This window comes from Cervus canadensis, chromosome 21 (genome assembly GCF_019320065.1).
Source record: "Cervus canadensis isolate Bull #8, Minnesota chromosome 21, ASM1932006v1, whole genome shotgun sequence".
Taxonomy (NCBI): Eukaryota; Metazoa; Chordata; class Mammalia; order Artiodactyla; family Cervidae; genus Cervus; species Cervus canadensis.
This window is the reverse complement of record NC_057406.1, coordinates 6428107-6447871: the sequence shown is the minus strand read 5'-3', so window position 1 is coordinate 6447871 and position 19765 is coordinate 6428107. Positions and strand designations below refer to the sequence as shown.

The 19765-nt window shown below is 52.0% G+C and overlaps 1 protein-coding gene across 6 annotated transcripts in view; it reads left to right on the top strand.

Moving 5' to 3' along the window:
* The first annotated feature begins 8338 nt into the window (after nucleotides 1–8338).
* SERHL2 (serine hydrolase like 2) overlaps nucleotides 8339–19765 on the top strand; it is a 21693-nt gene continuing 10266 nt past the window's right edge. Inside the window, exons 1-9 of one of the 6 annotated variants that reach the window (XM_043440883.1) lie at nucleotides 8347–8521; nucleotides 9325–9474; nucleotides 9591–9704; nucleotides 10044–10085; nucleotides 10489–10508; nucleotides 10925–10999; nucleotides 12664–12773; nucleotides 13176–13255; nucleotides 19235–19269. In XM_043440883.1, the coding sequence (XP_043296818.1) occupies nucleotides 8509–8521; nucleotides 9325–9474; nucleotides 9591–9704; nucleotides 10044–10085; nucleotides 10489–10508; nucleotides 10925–10999; nucleotides 12664–12773; nucleotides 13176–13255; nucleotides 19235–19269 (639 nt within the window). In that variant the 5' untranslated portion in view covers nucleotides 8347–8508. Of the gene's footprint in view, nucleotides 8522–9324; nucleotides 9475–9590; nucleotides 9705–10043; nucleotides 10086–10488; nucleotides 10509–10924; nucleotides 11000–12663; nucleotides 12774–13175; nucleotides 13256–19234; nucleotides 19270–19765 lie in introns of all 6 variants that reach the window. The other 5 variants (XM_043440881.1, XM_043440884.1, XM_043440882.1 and 2 more) reach the window with 5 other exon arrangements.

Sequence of the window (19765 nt, the reverse complement as noted above, 5' to 3'; positions counted from 1 at the left end):
TGGATGAAATTTTTCTGGAGCCCATCTGAGAGCCTCTGAGCATCTATTGAAGGGCCACCTTCAACCTGAGACTTTTCCACAATCTAAACGGAGACTGAACTGTGGCCTCACCAGAGGTGGGAATACCCTGAGACCAGAACAGAAGCCAAGGGGAAGCACTGTGGTAAAATCAGCGGGTGCTCCTCAATGCACGTGGGTGTCGCCCACCACAGGGATCAGAGACAGGATCCAGCCTCTGAGTGCTCCAGAGCACTGTGATGGCGAGATGAATGAGAGGAGGAGCCCGGCATCTCACAGACCCTCAGTCCCTGTTGAAAGAGAGAAGCCGGAAGGGCTGGGTGGAGCACCCATCTCCACCCTGGGGCGCTAGGGAGGGGGCAACCAGATGGGCAGAGTGAGGGAGCCTCAGAGATACGAGGAGGCGCCAAGGCCAAACTTGGCCTCCCTTGAGACGCTGTCCAGGGCCTGCCCTGCTCTGCTGGAGGCCAAAATAATTACCACCCTGACCTCCCACAAACTATGTTCCATTTAGTAAACATTAATTTAGGGAAGCCCAGCACTCCCAGCAAGAAAGCAGCCTACGCTTATTGGGAGGAACCACTGTATCGTCATAGCAACCACGGGCTACGCCACCAGTCCCTTTCAACTGAAAGCCTCTTGTCTTAGGTTGGGTGCCCTGGGAAACAGAGCCGGAGTCTCTTACTGGTGCATTCAGAAAGCTAATTGAGCAGCCTCTCAGGAACTGGCCTTTGAGCAAATCAGGCAGGCTGGGCAGAAGTTGACTCTAATGCAGCTGGGAGTCGTTGTTATGTTAGCCCGCCAGGCTCCTCTGTCCATGGAATTCTCCAGGCAAGAATACTGGAGTGGGTCGCCATGCCCTTCTCCAGGGGATCTTCCCAACCCGGGGATCAAACCTAGGTCTCCCTCTTTGCAGGCAGATTTCTTTACCATTTGAGCTACCCGGGAAGCCCTGCTGGGAGCCTCACCTAATTCCACAGGGAGCTCAAGAGCTGGGATGGACTTTCAGAGTGGTCCTGAGTCGAGGTAGGGGCCCAAGCTTTTGTACCCCAGCATGGACTGGACGTTAGCAGAGGACTACTCCAGGGAGGTCATATCCTTGGGCATGGCAGGTCCCTTCAGTGAAGGGCGCATCTGAGGGGACAGCTCAGCTGTGAGCTCTCACCGCTTTCGGCTGGAGGAACCCCGGAGGCCTCAGGCCTCAGAGGATGCCAGGCGGGGCACCCAGCACCCTGTCCACTTCTTAAGGGCAGCCTGCTTCCTTCTCTGTTCTCTGCACATCGGAGTTTTCTTTTCCTGCTCCTGAGGTTTCAAGGATAGATGATGGTCACACCATAGCTCCTAATTTTTTAAAAATGTGTTCCATTCTGAAGACAAGCCTAGACTAAGGCTGGAATATCAAACCCAATTCCAGATTTGCGGGGCAGAGACCTTGGCTCAACTTGGGTCAGGCTGCCCACCCAGTAATTAGCTATGGTCTCAGGTCAGAGTCCAAGATACCAACAAGGCTGCCCAGGACCCACCCTGGTGACTGTGTGCATGGGAGGCGGACAGATCTCCCCAACGGAGAATTCTTGTGAATTAGGCATCCATCCAGAGGTAACCACAGCAATGAGTAGGAGCTTCTAGACTGAAGTAACAACATATGCCAAGGCATGGGAGAGTGGAGAGTATGCCATTTCCGAGAGTTCATGCATTTATTCATTTGACAAACATTTACTGAGCACCTGCTATGTACCAGATGTAATTACAGGCTAGAAATACAACTGCGAAGAAACTGGGAAACTGACAACAGAGACGTTAAGCAGCCTTCTCCAGAGCACCTCCCAGCAGTGCTGAATGTAGAACTTACTAGAATAATTCCCTGAGATGTTTCAGTGAGATGTTGATGTATAAAGTAGCAGAGGCCGAACTGACCTTTATCATGGTCGTTGAGTAAAAAGAAGGAAAATCCCACTTCTTCCGTTATATGGTAGCAGTTGAAGCATTCTAATTTGTGTTGCTCTGGTTGCTTAATAAACCATGAAGAGCCTACCTCATTTGACTGTGCAGATCGTGGTGGGCAGGATGCAGGACTCGGGGCACAAGTGTGCCCTGAACCTGGCTGGGGGATGCCAAAACGTTAGAGCTCTGAGACCACTGCTTCATTTTACAGCAAGAAAATGTGTCCCACACCTGACTTAGAGGAACTAAATGCAGTTGGACTCCCTGTTCTGTGCTCCTTCCATGCCCCAGGGAAGATTTCTTGCTCCTGGGCTCACCTGTCTGACTCTGGCAATTGACTCTGGCAATTGACAATGGCAGCTGACAATGGACGATCTGTCAGCCCTCCTCCCTCCCATCCCTCTCCCCAGGCTCTGCCCTGCGGCTTGAGGATAGCAATATTATTGAATGCTGACCCCGTGCCATACATTGGGCTAGGAGCCTTCTCTGTCTTATCTAGTCTACCCTACGAATCAGGTGTTAGAGATTTGCTGGCTTGCTTATCTTCTTTTCCCCTACCTCTTGATAAGACAATCGATTTAATAAAAGATAACCCATACTATCTGAATTTGTATAACAAGAACTTATTCTTCTTGTGATTAAAAAGGTAAAGCAGTTATTCACATGCAAGACCATATATGAGCCTAAGCTGTAACGACATTTTGAAGAAGCAAGGACAACCTAGAATGCAGTTTTCTTAACTGTAATCTTTGGAAAAAAAGAGAATTCCAAAGTGAGAGGATCTCTGACTGTGTGTCAGGATTCTATTTCCTGGGCAACAGCAAAGATCTGTAGGTAATGCAGTCCTAGGCAACTCAAGCGTCTCTGGGTAATGCCTGGCTGACAGCAAGGGTCTCTGGGTCATTTAGTACTAGAAGATGCAAGGGTCTCTGTGGCAAGTGTTTCTGGGTAACAGCAAGTGTCTATAGGTAATGCAGTCTGTCGCTGATACTGTGATGACACAAATGCCCTGACATGGCTTCGTTTAAACACCCAGAATGTGTTTCTGGTGCATTTGGCTACACCCCCTCTTCCCTGTGGAAGGACTCTGTTTGGATCAGCCCCTTGCCCATTTTACACTTGTTCACTGTAAGGGTGGGTAATGGGAAGCCTTCTGGAGACTCACACCACAGGGACTTCACTGCAGAGGCCCACATGGGCTATCATCCTATCCCAAAATATGTGACCAGGCTCCAAAACAAGAGACGCCTATGTCTTGTGTTGTGTATAATTTTTGGTTATTAATTTACTTTTAAAACTTCTGTAATTCTCATTCCACCATTCCTTATCAAAACTTTTTATTTATTTATTGGCTGCGCTGGGCCTTGACTGTTGCATGTGGGCTTTCTCTAGCTGTGGCTACTCCCTAGTTGTGCTTTGCTGGCTTCTCTTGTTGCAGAGCACAGTCTCTAGGGCATGAGGGCTCAGTAGTTGTGCTTGTGGGCTTAGTTGCCACACGGTATGCGGAATCTTCCAGGGATCAGGGCAGGCAGATTCTTAACCACTGGACCATCGGGGAAGTCCCTCAAGCTCCTTAAGTTAATCGCATCTGCAAGATCTCTTTTGCCATGTAAAGTAACACAACCACAGGCTCCAGATATTAGGACGCAAACATCTTTGGGAGGTTTTTTTTTCTACTGCAATGTACTTTATGGATTTTCTTTTTTTGAACTCTGTGTAAAGTGTATTACACTGTCATTCGCTTTTGTCTCTTGCTTTTTTTCGCTCACCATTACGTTTGTAACATTCATCCATGGTAATGTGTGTAGCATTTGTCATTGCTATATTGTAGTTCCTCAAATTCATACACCACAATTTATTTACTCATCCTCACTGATGAGGCTTTTGAATTTCACAAGCAATACTATTTGTACACATGCATCTTGATGGTCAGAATCCTTAGAGTTATCCTGATTCCACCTCTTCCGTCTCCTACCTACTCTCAACCACCCCCAGCCTGCCTGTACTGCCTCCCCATCTCTCTAATCCCTCCTGTCATCACCGACTGAGGGCCTCCTGACACGTTTCCCTGCTCTGGCTCCCAGCACAGGGTCTGGGAAAAATCGCCTGCCCACAAAATGTTTCTTTGATGAATCTGAAAACAGAAGTGTTGGGGGCAGATGAACCTTAAGACCCCCTCCAGTTAGACATTCTGGGATAAAGAAAGCAGCTTCCCTTTCTCACCTGAGGCAACAGGAAGACCCTGGTGGTGACAAGGCAGTGCAGTTGGACCACTCTTTGAGCTACCGAGATCTTCTTACACCTAAGGGTCAGGAGCCTCCACAAGACCCTCCAGGGATGGTTTGCAGACCTCCCCAGCAAACAAAGGGTTAAGGTGGACTCCAGCCTGGCAAGTGGTTGCACACTTTGACTATCACTCCAGAAGGGTGAGCGTGGAAGGAGAGTTAGTTTCACTGAGTCAAGGTCTATTGGTCTGAAAAAAAAAAAAAAAAACCTGTTGGTTTGGGTGAGCTCTATTTTATGACTTCTTAATTAATTAATTTTTACAGTAGGTCCTTGTTGGTTATTTTAAATAAGCAGGGACCTCCCTGGTGGATCCTTGGCTGAGAATCTACCTTCCCATGCAGGGTACACGGGTTCAATCCTTGGATGGGGAACTAAGATTCCACAGGGCAACTAAGCCCATGTGTCACAAATTGGAGAGAACCCCTTGAATGCTGCAACTAGAGAAAGCCCACAAGACTCAAAATAATAATAATAATTAATAAATGTAGCAACATGTATGTTTTGTGACTTTACGGTCTAAATGAAATGAAGTGGAACCCCTCCAACATAGTAATAAATAAATAGAGCAATATGACTATTTTGTGACTTTTAAGGTCTAAATGAAATGAAGTGAAAATCCCCAATAATAATAATAATAATAATAGTAATAAATATAGCAATGTGACTATTTTGTGACTTTTCAAGTCTAAATGGAATGAAGTAAAAAAAAAAAAAAAAGAAACCAAAATAATAATACATAAATAGAGCAACATGCCTATTTGTAATTTTTAAGGTCTAAATGAAATGAAGATTCCCAATAATAATAATAATAAATATAGCAATGTATCTATTTTGTGACTTTTCAAGTCTAAGTGAAACGAAGTAAAAAAAAAAAAAACCAACAAAATAATAAGAAATAAATACAGCAACATGTCTATTTGTAATGTTTAAGGTCTAAATGAAATGAAATGAAGATCCCCAATAATAATAAAGAAATACAGCAATGTCTATTTTTGTGACTTTCAAGGTCTAAATGAAATGAAGTGAAAACCCAAAGTCCCTGCGCCAAAAGACCTAAAGGGGAAGCTGCAGGTCTTTCGCAAGAGGAACGGGCTGTTTAGTCCCTCAAAGAAGGGGTTTTGTTTGTGGAGAAGAAGCAGAGGGCAGGGCCATCTCCCTCTGTCTCATCAGTCCCCTTTGGGCTCTAAGGAAACAGGTCAGGCCTGGCCTCCGGGCAGAAGTGGGAGGGGAGGCGGAACAGCTGGCCTGGCAGAGAGTGCTGAGGTCACTGTGCTTCAGGCCAGGAGGACGGGGCCGGCCCGCAGCCAGCTCGGGCTGAGGACAGCAGGGCACAGACAGCTCTTGTGACTGCGTGGGGTGGAGTGCCAGAGTGCATGGCCAGCCTCGGGGCTGGGTCAGCTGCCCTCGGCCACCTCGCTCACCCTGAGGCTGCTTGCCCAGGGCTGGGCACCCCACCGGGACCCGGCACTCCCATTCATCAAGGCCCCCTCGCTGAGACCCCAGCACACCAGCTCCCCAGGCCGACCAGCCTGGGCCACTGCCTGTCACTGTTTCAGTTGGCTCTGGTATACCCCCTGTCCCCTAAGTCACCATCTAAGTCCTGAATCCAGGCCCCAACCAAAGAGGATCTGCTCTCTCGAAGCCTCCGGAGTGCATGTCCACTCACTCCTGCCCTCCCAGTCTGCAGGGGTTGGTGGGGTGGTAGGGGAGAGGGCAGGGGTCTGTCCTGAGGCTGAGCCCAAGTGGGTCACCCTCGGTCAGGGCCCTTGCAACTGGGCATGCATTTGTGTACAGTGGGGACATCTCTAACGGTGTGAAACTAAATTGACCCACAGTGGACTGCAAATAAGATCTGAGCAACATCCTCCAGAGCCTGACCCATCAAACTGGACACCAGAGGCCCCAAACATCCTGGAGCTTCCCATGGGCACTGCATCTGAGAAGCTAAAAAGAAAAGTACAATTCTTCAGGGGCCCTTGCTTCCTGAGGTTATGCACCATTCCTTATTCTTCCCTGTGTTAATTCGTTCAACAAACAAATCCTCAAGCTCTTTTCATGCGCCACAGCTGATAACCATCCACACCAAGACAGTGACAAAGGCTTTGCTGGGGATGACTCAAAACTAGAAGTGAAAGAAGACTGACCGATTCAACTACATTAAAACAAAACAAAAAAAAACTTCCATGTGGCGATGAATACACTCATAAGTCAAATGAAAGACATTTGGGGAAAACATATGCAATTCATGTCACAGAAAAAGAACTAATCTCTCTAATAGTTGAGTTCTAAGAAATCAGGGAAAAAGTAGAGAAAGGACATTTAAAAACACAAATGGCCCTGAGGTTCATAACAAAAAAAATCAAGCCCACTTAAACCAAGAGAGAAATTCTAAATATAAGCACCCTGCGATACCATTTCTCTTCTAGCAGACTGACACAAATTCAAAAGCTGGCAACTGGCCTCCTCTGTCAAGGCCACAGAGGAGCAGGCAGGCTTGTCCAGCACCGGTGCAGTAGAGCATGGGACAGTCTGGCAATGTGGAAACATCTAGCAACACCATGGGAAAAGTGGGAAAGATTTGCCCACATGTACATTAAAAAAAAAACAAACACTGAGGAATACTAAGAAATTAATAGAAGTTTCCTGAATTGAGTGGTAAGAGCGGGTTGGCCAAGGATGGGGTAAAAACGAGATACCCCACTGCATACCTTCTTGTGTGTTCCTACGTTGAACAACAGGAGTGCCTTATCGCTTCAAAAAACTTAAATATGCATAACTTAACGAGACGGAAAATGCACAATGTCAAATCGTATAGGACACAGCTAAAATCATCTTTAGAAGTGTAAAGCTCTAGGGGATTTCCCTGGTGGTCCAGTGGTTAAGATGCCATGCTTCCACTTTTAGGGGCATGGGTTTGATCCCTGGTCAGGGAACTAAGATTCTGTATGCCTTGAGACGCAACTCCCCCCACCCAAAAAAACAAAAAACACTTAAAGCTTTAAATTTGGTGAATAGGATACAAGGAAAAAAATTTTTTTAAGTTAAAGCAAGTTGGAACAGAGCAAAACAGGCTTGTTAATAACGGCTGACAACATTTTACAGTGCAACATACTTGCTATTCCCTTATGCATTTAATCATATCTAAATTATAAATCAAGGGTTCTTGTCAGGTTTTTGGTTTTTTAGTGGAACTCTTAAGTTTGGGTATAATTTTAATTCACAGAAAAAGCTGCAGAGATAGTACAGAATTTCTTCTATGTCCTTCACCTAGCTCCCTGTGATGTAAACACCTCGAATAACCATGATACAAAGGTAGAAATTAACATTAGGATGTTACTGTGAACTAAACTCTAGATTTCAGATTTTTCCAGTTTTTCCAAGAACGTCCCTTTCCTGTTGCAGGATCCGATCCAGGGTACCACACTACATTTACTGTCAGAGATTGCCTTTATTTCATAAACTTAACCAGGGGAAATTTCCCCTTGCTGATGGACTAGGAACTCCTGGGAACATTTCTGCCTCTTTTAATACCTTCCCACCTCTCTGGATGTGGACAGCATTCTAACCTGAGGAATGTAACCAAGGTAGTAAGGACACAAGACCTTAAGAATTACTCCCTGACTTCCCCCACTCTGGGCTGTTGCTTTTGTGAGTCCACGGGGACAGGCTGGGAGGAAATGTTCTTTGTAATTCTCAGCCAGTTCAATTGGCAAAAAGCTGATTGAGCTTCTACTGTGTGCAAAGTGCTCTGGTAGATGCTAAAGGGGAAAACAGAGTTGAGTAAGACCTTTTTCTAATTTTAGAAGCTGACATCTAGGGAATGGACCCAGTTGAATACAACACCATACAGGGGGTGAGAGGTGGTATACCCGCCTCAAAAACAAGAGATGGGGAGATATGCGTCTCACCTGCAAGGACTGGTGGGCGGGGCCGGGCCGGGCCGGGCCAGGTCATTGGTGGGCGCGGGGGCCACTGGTGGGCGGGCGGTGGGACCTGTCACTGGTGGGCGGGGCCGAGGGCGGGGCGGGGCAGGTCTTTGGTGGGCGGGACCGAGGGCGAGGCTGGAGAACAGACGCTAGTGGGCGGGGGCGGAGCGGGACGGACAGGCCATTTATGGGCGGGGCCGAGGGCAGGTTTGGGGGGAGGACGACTGCTGGTGGGCGGGGCGGGGCCGGCCCCCGAGGAGCCAGAGCCAGAAAGCAGGTGTCTGTCGCTCGGGGCGAGACTTAGCTGGAGTGACGGCCTCCGTGAGACCTTGGGATGCGAACGATGGGTGAGGCTCCGCAGTCCCGGGCTCCCTAGACCGGAGTGGGATGGGCGAGGCCACCGACCTGCTTGAGACCGCGGAAGCGGGGTGGGCATGCCGCCCTCCCGGCGGTAGCGCGTCCTCCGTCTGCAGCCTGCGGAGCAGGCCCAGTCCCACCGGCGCGAGGGTGGGGCCCCGAGAACGGGTCGCACGTGGTCTCTCAGGATTCCGGGAGCCCCAAGCTAGAGAAGCAAGCTCGCGGGGGCTCTGGGGGCACGCGGGTCTCAGGCCTGGCCAGGAGCGCCTGCGGGTGAAAAGGTCAGCCCTGGCGATGGAGGATGCAGCAGGACCTGAGCGGGCCCGTGCCCCGGGGGGTCAGGGGAAGGGGCCTGGGGTCGCGCTGCCCGCACTGAATCCGCGCTCCACCTGATTGCCTTTGTGTGACCTAGGGCGTGGACTTCACCTCCCTGTGCCTCAGTTTCTGGGTTTGGGAAGGAGGGCGAGAGTGCTCCAACTTACTGTGAAGATGTGGGGAGATGGGCCACCCCATCGGGCCTTCCGCGAAGACTTAGAAAACCTTGGCCATTGCTTATTACTCTGTTTACTCCAGTTTTACAGGAAAGAAAACTGGGTCAAGAGGTTTTAGTGACTTGCTCCAGGTCACACAGCCATAAGTTACAGACCCCAGGCCTAGCTAACCCCCACCCCCGACTTATTCTAGAAAATTCTACAGTGAAGCCCTCCCAAGGTTTTTCTTCACCCAGTAGACCCATCTTGCCTGTCCCTCCTCTGGGTAGTCCCACACCCACATCCGGCTCTCTTTATTTCAGGTCTCATCTCAGAGCTGAAGCTTGCTGTTCCCTGGGGCCACATTGCGGCCAAAGCCTGGGGCTCCCATCAAGCCGCCCCCGTTCTCTGCCTTCACGGCTGGCTGAACAATGCCAACTCCTTTGACAGACTCATCCCTCTTCTCCCGAAGGGTAGGCCTGGGGGCTGAAGGGAAGCCAACGGGTGAGGCAGCAGGTCTGCAGGAGCATCAGGAGTGGGGGAGATGGCTGACCTGGATGCACCCACTCACCCTCTCCCTCTGTCTCAGACTTTCATTATGTTGCCATGGACTTCGGGGGTCATGGGCTCTCATCCCACTACAGCCAAGGTTTCCCATATTACCATCAAAACTTTGTGAGTGAGGTCCGGAGAGTTGCAGCAGGTAAGCAAGAGACAGAGCCTGTGTGTTTGTCTGTAGGGGTTGGGGGTGGCATGGAGTAGGGAACTGGGGAGGTACTCTGCAAGTGGGGTGTGATGGCCAGGAAGCAACGCTGGCCTGAAAGTGCTTTAGGGCCTGGCCCCAATTCTGCCAGCAACTCATGGGTGACTCTGCGCAAGCTGGAGAAAGCTCGCTTTTTCCCATGAGTTCCAACCCCTCAGTGGCCCTGGGGGCCCTTTCAGGGTGTTTCCTGAGTGGAGCATCCCAGGGCACAGGGACTGCGAGGCTGAGGGCAGGTGGGGGAGGCTGGGCCCACCCTGACCTGGCTCCATGTGTTTTCAGCCCTGAAATGGAACCGGTTTTCCCTCCTGGGCCACAGTTTTGGTGAGTACACTTTGCCAGGATGTGACTGGTGTCAAGCTGTGGGGCTGAGAGGGAGAGGACTAGTACACAGGTACCTTTCTCCTTCACCCCTGGGAACTGCAAGGAGACATAAAGGAGTTCGTTAGACACTGACCTATGGGCACCATGCCCAGTGGCCTCAGGCAACTGCATGGATGGCCACTGTCTCCTGATTTGAGAAGGGAAAGAGAGTCAGGTCTGATGCAGGGGCCACATGGCCCCAGAGAGGGAGCCTCAAGTTTGATGGTGAATGCAGAGCCCTGCCTGCTGGTGTGAGACAGGAGCTGGGTGCTCTGGCTGGGGGGAGGTCCACCTCTGGGAAGGAGTCTTGGTAGGACTCGGGGAGAGCTGGGGAATATTCGCCAACTACTCTTTTCTCCCCCAGGTGGCACTGTGGGTGGAATGGTGAGTAGATGGCTTTGCAGTGACCACCTCTGGCCTCTCCTCCCGGTGGGATGGGGAGAGGAGGAAGGGGTAGTGAGTTTCAGGCAGCCCATTAGTGGTTTGTGCCAGCTTCCTTTGGAAGGACCCATGATAATCACTATTGTGAGGACATTCCTGATGGAGTTAAGTGTTTCCACACTGCCCATCCTCTCTGTCGCAGAGAACCCTGGAGAATCCAGCTGTCACCGGGGTTGATGCTGGGTGTGGACTGTCGGGGGAGGGGAGAGAAAGGTGCCCTGAAAGGGTAGGAGATTCCCGGTGGCCTAGTGGTCAGTACCCTGTCCCCACCCAAGCGCCAGTGTCCCCAGGGGACAGTCTGAGTCCTTCTCCTCCTTCCTCTCCTCTTCATGCTTCCTTTCTTCCATGTCACATCATAGTTTTCCTGTATCTTCCCTGAGATGGTGGACAAACTCATCTTGCTGGACGCCTTACCAGTTGTCCTGGACACGAATGTAAGGACGGGGCTTGCGCGTACCATGTCGCTGGGTACCTGGGTCCCAGGTAGTGTCCTCAGCCCTGCCCCCCTTGGCGGATACCAGGGAGGCAGGAGGAGGTGGCAGAGGGTGGACAAGAGGGCTCAGGGTCCCCTCCCCCGCCCCCGAGGGCAGGGTTGTGCTACCTATTCCCTCGGAGTAGGCAGCAAACAGGGCCATGGGCCTGTGTCATCCTCGGAGGCCCTGCTTGTGGCCTGGAGTCTGCAGAAGGCCAGGTTGATCACAACAGCAGGGGTGGGAGAGGGGAGGAGCAGTGGGCTGAGGAAACCCTAGTTGGATGGGCCCACCTGCACTCAAGTGCCCTCGAGGTGTGCACCCACCGCACAGCTGCACACAGGGGGCCTGAGTGTGGACTGATGGGCAAAGCGTTGACCCCTCCTGCCAGCACCACCAGTGACGACCACCAGGGCTGTCTCTATGTCTGAGTCCTGGCTCTGCTCTTTTCCTGCTTTGTGACTCCGGGCAGGTCACTTTGCCTCTCTGGGCCTCAGTTTCCTCACCTGTAAAATGAGGAGGCTGGACTAGGGCAGGGGTCCGCAGCCTCTGGGACCTAACGCCAGATGATCTGAGGTGGAGCTTCGGTAGTAATAATAGACATAAAGTGCACAGCAAGTGTAAAGCGCTTGACTCATCCCGACACTGGCTCCCTCCCCCGCCTTGGTCCGAGGAAAAATTGTCTTCCATGAAAACTGGTCCCTGGTACCAGGAAGATTGAGGTTCCCTGGACTAGACGATGAGGAGGCACCCTCCAGGAGTCTTTCTGACGGGAGTCTTTCTGTTCCCGAGGGCTTAGCCTCACACAGCTCCTTCATCAGTTTCAGTTTTCTTGTCCATAAGATGCCCACAGATTCCTTAAGCCAAAGATTCCAAGAATCACAGCTGTCTCTTTACCACCACACGCCCAGTCCTGGCACACAGTAAGTGCTCAGTAAGTGTGCATTGCGTGAGTGGAGAGTCGTGGGTTACAGTGAGGATCTCCGAGACCGTGGTAACCACCACTCTGGCATCCGTATTGGTTTCACCCACTGAGCTGACAAACACCGTGCCCGGGGTGGGGGGCGAGGAGGGGCTTCCTCAGGAGTTTCTGGTGACTCTTTGCTCCTCCCCGTCTCCTGCCTCTTCCGGGGGTGGATGGAGGAGTCACTTCCCATTGCTGCTCCAGGCAGTGGACCTTGGACGAGGCCAGGCTGTGCTGAGAGTAAGCTGGGCTGGAAATGCCCAGCTATACCCAGCTGTACTCCCCAGGTTGTACCCGCTCAGCCAGTTCCTCTCCACCAGGTAGCATGAGAGTGTCAGTTAGAACAGATGAAACTGCCATTCGATTGGACCCTAATAGTGCACCTTCGCAAAGCACTAGGCAGTTACCAGAGCTGTCCCTTCCCCTCCGTCTTCAGCCCGACCCCTCCAGCTCTCCCGGGCTGCAGGCTGGGCTGGGTGGCTGTGACAGAGGCGGACCACTTGCTCCGGGTCACAGGGCTGACAGGCAGGGGCTGATCCGGTGCCCTGCCTCTCTCGGGTTCAGAGTCTTCTCAGGCTAAGAGGGTGTGCCGCTGAGTGGAGGGTGGGGCTGGGCGAGGTCCTGGGTCCCCGCCCGCCCAGCAGAACCCATGGGGGGCATTTAGGAGATGGACAACTTGCTGACCTACAAGCGGAGGGCCATAGAGCACGTGCTGCAGGTGGAGGCCTCCAGGAAGCCTGCCCAGGTGGTCAGCCCGGAAGAGATGCTGCAGTGGTGAGTGGCGGGTGGGACCAGTGGGGGCCAGAGACCTGGGGGAGCTATGGACCACTGAGGGGGCAAGTCTCTGGGGCCCAAAGGAAGCTCCATCTCCTAGTCCCAAATCTGCAGCAAGCCAGTCTCTGTGTGCTCACCTGGCGCTTCTTCGCCACCCCAGCTGGGCTTTTGTCTGCCCTCATTCACCCGACACTGTGGCTGTGCCCTTCGCCCCACCCCTCCACAAGCTCTCTGCCACGCCTGGTACCCACACACACAGACAGAGACACTCACACAACACTGACGCAAACATCCCCATTGGTACAGGCGCGTGTCCTTGGCGAGTGGCCTTTCCCCACCTTCCTCTCCTTCCGCCTGGCCCCCCACCCCCACCCCAGGCATCCAGTGTCCCCTCTTCCCCAGGTTCCTGAAAAACAACAGCCACGTGGGCGAGGAGAATGGGAAGCATCTCCTGCAGAGAGGAACCACACAGGCGGCCACGGGTAAGGGACTCGCTGTTCAAGGCTGTTGCTTATGGGCACTGTCCTTTCTGAGGAATGACAGTGGCTAAGCTTTACTGCTGCTTGCTCTGGACCAGGCGTGATCCTAAGTGCTTTGCAAAAGTACCTCCTTTAATGCTCCTACTGACTTATGCGTGCTAAGTTGCTTCAGTTGTGTCTGACTCTTTGCAACCCCGTGAACTATAGCCCACTAGGCTCCTCTGTCTATGGGGTTCTCCAGGCAAGAATACTGGAGTGGGTTGCCATGCCCACTGCCCTATACTCATCCCATTTAAAGTAGGAGAAACGGAGACTCGGAAGTGCCAAGCAGCTTGTGCTAGGTCAGATGGCTGCCTCACATCCCAGAAAGCCACATCCTGTGCGGAACTTAGTCAGGGGTCTGAGGGCTCATTGTCGAGGCACAACGCTGCCCTGCCGACCAGGAATAGAACCTGTGCCCCCTGCAGTGGAAGCGTGGTGCCTTAACCACCGAACCACCAGGGAAGAGCCTGCTGTGCTATAGTTTTTCTCAGAAGTTGCCAACCCAACTTAGGTCAAGGGGAATATACCTGAGGGGTTTGCAACCTGGTCTTGTCTTAGTCACCATCTCTGTCCCTCCCTGCAAATCCATCATGGAAAAGGGAGGTGGAAGGCAGAGGCCTATGGGCTCCAGCTCCCCTGATGGCAGAAGTGGGCTAATCTGGAATAAAATAGGGCACCTGGCGAGGCTGGGGAAGCCGATTAGGGCAGCCCGGGGTCACGTGAGACGGTGAGCAGATGCTGAGCCAGATGTAAAGGGGGTGGGAGCAGAGGAGAGAGGCATCCTGGGCAGTGGGCAGGCGGCTGGATGGCTGTGTTGGGACAAGCCCCTCCACAGAAGTGTGCCCCTTCGAGGCCCGGGGTTAACCTAAAAGCAGACCAAGCAGCCTCCCAGACCCAACCAGACAGGGTGACCCCGGGGAGCTGGTGTCCCAGGCTCCTCCTGAGTCCTGACCCCCTGACAGCCCCCCACTGCATTCTGGAGCCGGTCACACCCCCATCATCCAACCCAACCCCCCAGGATGTGTGTTTCTTTCCTAGGGCTGCCGATACAAAGCCCCACAGACGGGACGGCCTACACAGCAGACATTTATTCTTACAGTTTGAGGCCAGAAGTCAAGATCAGAGTGTTGGCAGGGCTGTGACAGGCCGTCTGTGCCTCTCTCCTGGCTTCTGGTGGCCTCAGGCATTCCTTGGCCCGTGTGTGGCCCCGTCTCTCTCCCCAGGTCTTCCCAGAGCCTGAGATGAGAGCACTCTAGGAAAAAAAAAACAGCGAGTAAGAAGGCCAGAGTTGGGGCCGAGCCTGTCCTTTGCTCTCTTCAATAGAAGGGCCTGGGTTGACCTCGTGGAGAAGGTGACCTCTGAACCCAGTGATGCAGGGAAACCTCCAGGAAAGGCTTGAGGCAGGAGCTTGATTGGGCTTCTGGGAAAAGCAGGAGGCAGCAAGCTGGGTGAGGAGGGAGGCCAGCTCCGATTTTATCTGCCTCTTATCTGCCTTCCTGTCACAGCCCTGGCCCAGGCCGTCTAGAAACAAGCTCAGTTGGCGGCAGGTGGGGAGAGTCCTGCTCCGGGTGGTTTTCGTGACCACGGATAGCCCTGTGTCAGCACTCGGCCGCTGCAGCTCTGACTCGGTCACTAGCTGGGCTGCCCTGGGGCTGCAAGCGTGATTTGCTTTGACTTGTGCACTTGAAGCACAAAAATTTGACATGAGGGACATTTTGAATAGGTCGCTCTCATTTAGAATAGAAAGATTGTGTGTGAAAATGGAGAGTTCCAGTTTCTTTTTGTTCATTTATTTGGCTATGCCAGGTCTTAGTTGCAGCACGCGGGATGTTTAGTTGTGGCATGAGAATTCTTAGCTGTGCAGTGTGGGATCTAGTTCCCCAACCGAGGATCAAACCCGGGCTCCCTGGCGTTGGGAGCAGAGTCTTAGCTGCTGGACCATCAGGGAGGTTTTCTTTTGAAAAACGAAAAGACCTGGCAACACCTTCAGTATAGGCAACAGCAGCTGGACGGAGACCCTGCTATGTGCTGGTGGGTGCAGCACCCACTCTGCCCAGCTCCTGTGGGTGTTTGAGTCCGTGACCTTGGCAGGTGCCAGCAGAGAAAGGGAGGGGTGCGCCACCTTCCCAACACCTCCCGCAAGCTCTCCAAACGCAGAGATTTCTATGGGGCTTTACCCCATAGGCATGCATCTTTGATTGTTAATTCAGCCTCTGCTGCTACTGCTGCTGCTACTAAGTCTCGTCAGTCGTGTCCGACTCTGTGCGACCCCAGAGACGGCAGCCCACCAGGCTCCGCCGTCCCTGGGATTCTTCAGGCAAGAACACTGAAGTGGGTTACCATTTCCTTCTCCAATGCATGAAAGTGAAGTCGCTCAGTCGTGTCAGACTCTTAGCGACCCCATGGACTGCAGCCCACCAGGCTCCTCCGTCCATGGGATTTTCCAGGCAAGAATACTGGAGTGGGGTGCCATTGCTTTCTCCAATTCAGCCTCCAGTCCCTCTCTTGTCCCCGAAGGACTAGGGTGGGGCTAAAAGTTCCAACTCCTAATCATGGCTTGATCTTCCTGGTGACCAGCCCCTATCCTAAAGCTTTCCAAGAACCACCCAGGATCACCCCATTTGAACAAAAGACCCAGCTATTGCCCAGGAAATCCCAAGAGATTTAGGAGTTCTGTGTCAGAGACCAAGTGTTAGGATAAAAGATGCCCCTAGCATTTCTCCCGCTTTAGGAAGTGACAGTTTTTAGGCGCTCTGGCCAGGAGCCAAAGAGCAGGACTGAAAAATGTGTTGTATTATATCACCACAGCACAGTCTCAAACTGTCGGCTGTTGCAGGGAAGCGGGGAGTCTAGGGTTCTCATAACGTCTCCTGCCTTCAAAATTATTTTCTTATGAAATGTACATTTCATGCAACTTTCCAGGGATTTCTAAACCCTTGGGGTGGGGGAGCGTCCCTCACAAGTCAGGGACTGGGCCAGCCTGAGGGGTTCCAGCCACCAGGCCAAGCTCAACCTCAACCCTCCCTGGTTCCTTCCCAGTAAAACAGATGCTGGCGTCTGCCTCTGTGTGGTTGTTGAGGGAATTAAATGAGGTGAATTGGCACAAAGCCCTGCTCAGGGCTGCTGGCACGTGCTGACTGTGGGATCGGACTCTCACTGAGAGAACACCACGCACCAGTCTCTTTGACGACCAGGGATGCCGGGGCCACTTGCTCTTGGACCTGGTACTTGGACTCCTTATTTAAGTGACAGCTGCTGTGGCCCACTGGTCTGAGAAACACTGTTCCTGCCCTCACAGAGGCCACTGTCAGAGGAGAGGCAGGCAGAAAAGCAGACAGGTGCGGGAGTGCCCAGGCGGGGCGGGTGTCAGCTGGCGGCGAGGCTTGGAAGAGATGGAAACGACCTCAGGGAGGGGCAGGGCCTCAGGGCAGAGAAAACAGCACTGTGGGGTCCCCAGTACCTTGGAGGTCACCCCACCCCCGAGATAAATGCCCCCCCTTTTAAGTCTTTTCACATCCTCTGAGCAGCAGAAGCTCAGGCTTGGAGGAGGGAGCAGGGCAGAGAGCCTGGAGGCCAGAGGACCCGGGGTCAGCTCCAGTCCTGCACACGCAGCAGAGCGTGTCATCTGTGCAGGGAGGTCGTGGCCGGAGCTGAAGGCAGCCCAGAGGCCTTGGCCGTGGTTACAGCAGACAGTGGTGATTTAGTAGCGCAGTGACCAGAGAGTCTTCCAATTACATGCTCCTTCTAAGTATTTTGAGTGACAAATGCCCAAGAACCCCTACCGACAATTAGCTGTGGGACTGCCCTGGTGGGCCAGTGGTTAAGAATCCACCTGCCAATCAGGGGACACGGGTTCCATCCCTGATCCTGGTAGACTCCACTTGGCAAGGGGCAACAGAGCCTGTGAGCCCACGCTCCTCATCAAGAGAAGCCACGGCAGTGAGAAGCCCACACCACCACGAAGGGCAGCCCCCACAACCAAAGTCAAGTGCACGACGCAGACCCAGCGCAGGCAAAAATCCATTTGAAAAATCAGCTGTGGACAAACAAAGAGACCAAATCCCCTTGTCCTCATGGAAGCTGTGACCTAGCAGAGGAAAGAAGCACAGAGGGTAGATGACAGAACGCATTAGAAATTTCTGGGAAGAAGGGAGAGAAAGAAATCATCTGCGGTCCCCTGTGCAGGGAGGTCGGGTGTGAGGAAAGGTCCCCGGAGGCCTGGCTGGGAGCGTGATGTTTGCGCAAAGGCGTGTGTGAAGGAGGAGACGGCCTTGCTTCTCAGGCAGCACGTCTGTGGGGTGACCCATGTCACTGCATTCTCTCCCCGACTCAGGCCCTGCACTACTTAGATCAGGCTGCCTCCAGGCTCTGAGGTTCCTCACCCTCCCTGACACCCTACAGCCCTTTCTTTTTTTTTTTTTAGTATGAAAGAACACATGGAAAAGTGTTTGTTTTATTGGTATTAGAGGGTAGTTTTAATATAAGCTAAATACAAATGATTGTTAGATACTCAGACCCTTATCTTGCTGAACAATATGCCAAGATCAACCTTGAAGCATTTATACAAATGAAAATGTTTTCATTTTTAGAGTGTCCTCAATTAACTCTAAGGACTCCGTGTACAAATGCAAAAACTTGAACTTATCAATGATCCATCAAAATGTTGCACTACTAATAACTGAGCAGTAAAAAAAAAAAATTGTGATTTTAAAATTAAATAGCTCCGGGTAAAAGCATGTAATTTCCCACATCTATTATCTTTGTATTCTGCACAGAGTTCCAAGACAAAGATTGCTTCTAGCTTTGTGCCCTACCAGAGAGGATGACCCATGTGGCTGGCTTATCACGGCCTCTTATCCTTCTTTCCTGAGAGATCCTTCACTTCTTTGGGGGGGCAGGAATTGGTTTCCCTGGAATTGGGTTATAAAAGGCTGGTTCTGGATAAGAATTCCCACTATAAAAACCTGTTCATTCTTTTTCTGAACCCATTCTTTGTGCTTTTCTTCAGCAGTTATCTTTCTCTTTTTATGTTCTTCCACTTCTTTCTTTTTTTTCCAGCTGTTGATTTAATTCCTATTGGTCTTGGAGAGTCTCCTAGGCAGGCATGAGGTGGCCTCACGCTGGGGACTTGGACACTTGTGCCAGACTAGCTGGGAGGGAGCTGATGGCGGCTGCCATCCTGACTCCTGCAGCCCTTTCTTGAGGGGACATTGCCCAGGCAGGAATTGCTGGGTCACATGTCGCTGTTCTGTGCTGTTCTTAGTTGCTCAGTCGTGACAGACTCTTTGCAACCCTATGGACTGTAGCCCACCAGGCTCCTCTGTCCATGAGAGTCTTCAGGCAAGAATACTGGAGTAAGTTGCCATTTCCTCCTCCAGGGGATCTTCCCCACCCAGGGAACCCAGGCCTTCCGCATTGCAGACAGATTCTTTACCCTCTGAGCCACACGGGATTAGGTGGCCCCCACAGGGACGGTGGCAGAGAACCCAGATGGAGCTGGGACCACCCAGGCCTCCCCCCAACACACAACCTTTCTTTTTTGGCTCGATTTCTCTCCAACAAGTGATGATGTTCTTCTTAGCTCTTTGGTACTTCCTGGGACATAAAGATCCCACTGAACATTTCGGGGTTCCCAGAGATGAGAGTGTGACACCAGGTGGGTAGTTGTTCCCACCACCACCACCGTCACCCTGTACTTTCTCCAGGATGGCCTGGAGGCACCTGCATGGACCACTCCAGTCCATGGCAGGGTAGCTATGGGCAGGCTCTGCTCTGAGGAAGCCCGAGAGGGTGCTCAGGGTGGTCCCTGCGGGCCCAGACTGAAGAGGAGACGAGCCCTGGCTGGAAGGACCCAGGGTCCCTGGGGAACTGAGCTGTGTCTCCACCCCCCTCCACTAGCGACCAGCGAGGCTGAGTCCACGTGTCTGTGCTTCCTTTCAGGTGTGTGGCTGAACAGAGATCGGAGGATCACTTTGGTGAGTGCTACTGTCTTCCCAACCCTTCACAGTGCCTGTCAACCTCTTTCCTTTTTTATGGTGGTAAGATATATATATATATATATATATGTATGTATATATATAGCATGATAAATAACCGTTTTCAAACCATTCATAATGTACTACTCAGTGGCATTAAATACATTCATGATGTCGTGCAGTTGTCACCACCCCAAAATTGTTCAGTTCAGTCGCTCAGTCGTGTCCGACTCTTTGCGACCCCATGAACCGCAGCACGCCAGGCCTCCCTGTCCATCACCAACTCCCGGAGTTTACCCAAACCCATGTCCATTGAGTTGGTGATGCCATCCAACCATCTCATCCTCTGTCATCCCCTTCTCCTCCTGCCTTCAATCTTTCCCAACATCAGAGTCTTTTCCAATGAGTCAGCTCTTTGCATCAGGTGGCCAAAGTATTGGAGTTTCAGCTTCAACATCAGTCCTTCCAATGAACACCCAGGACTGTTCTCCTTTAG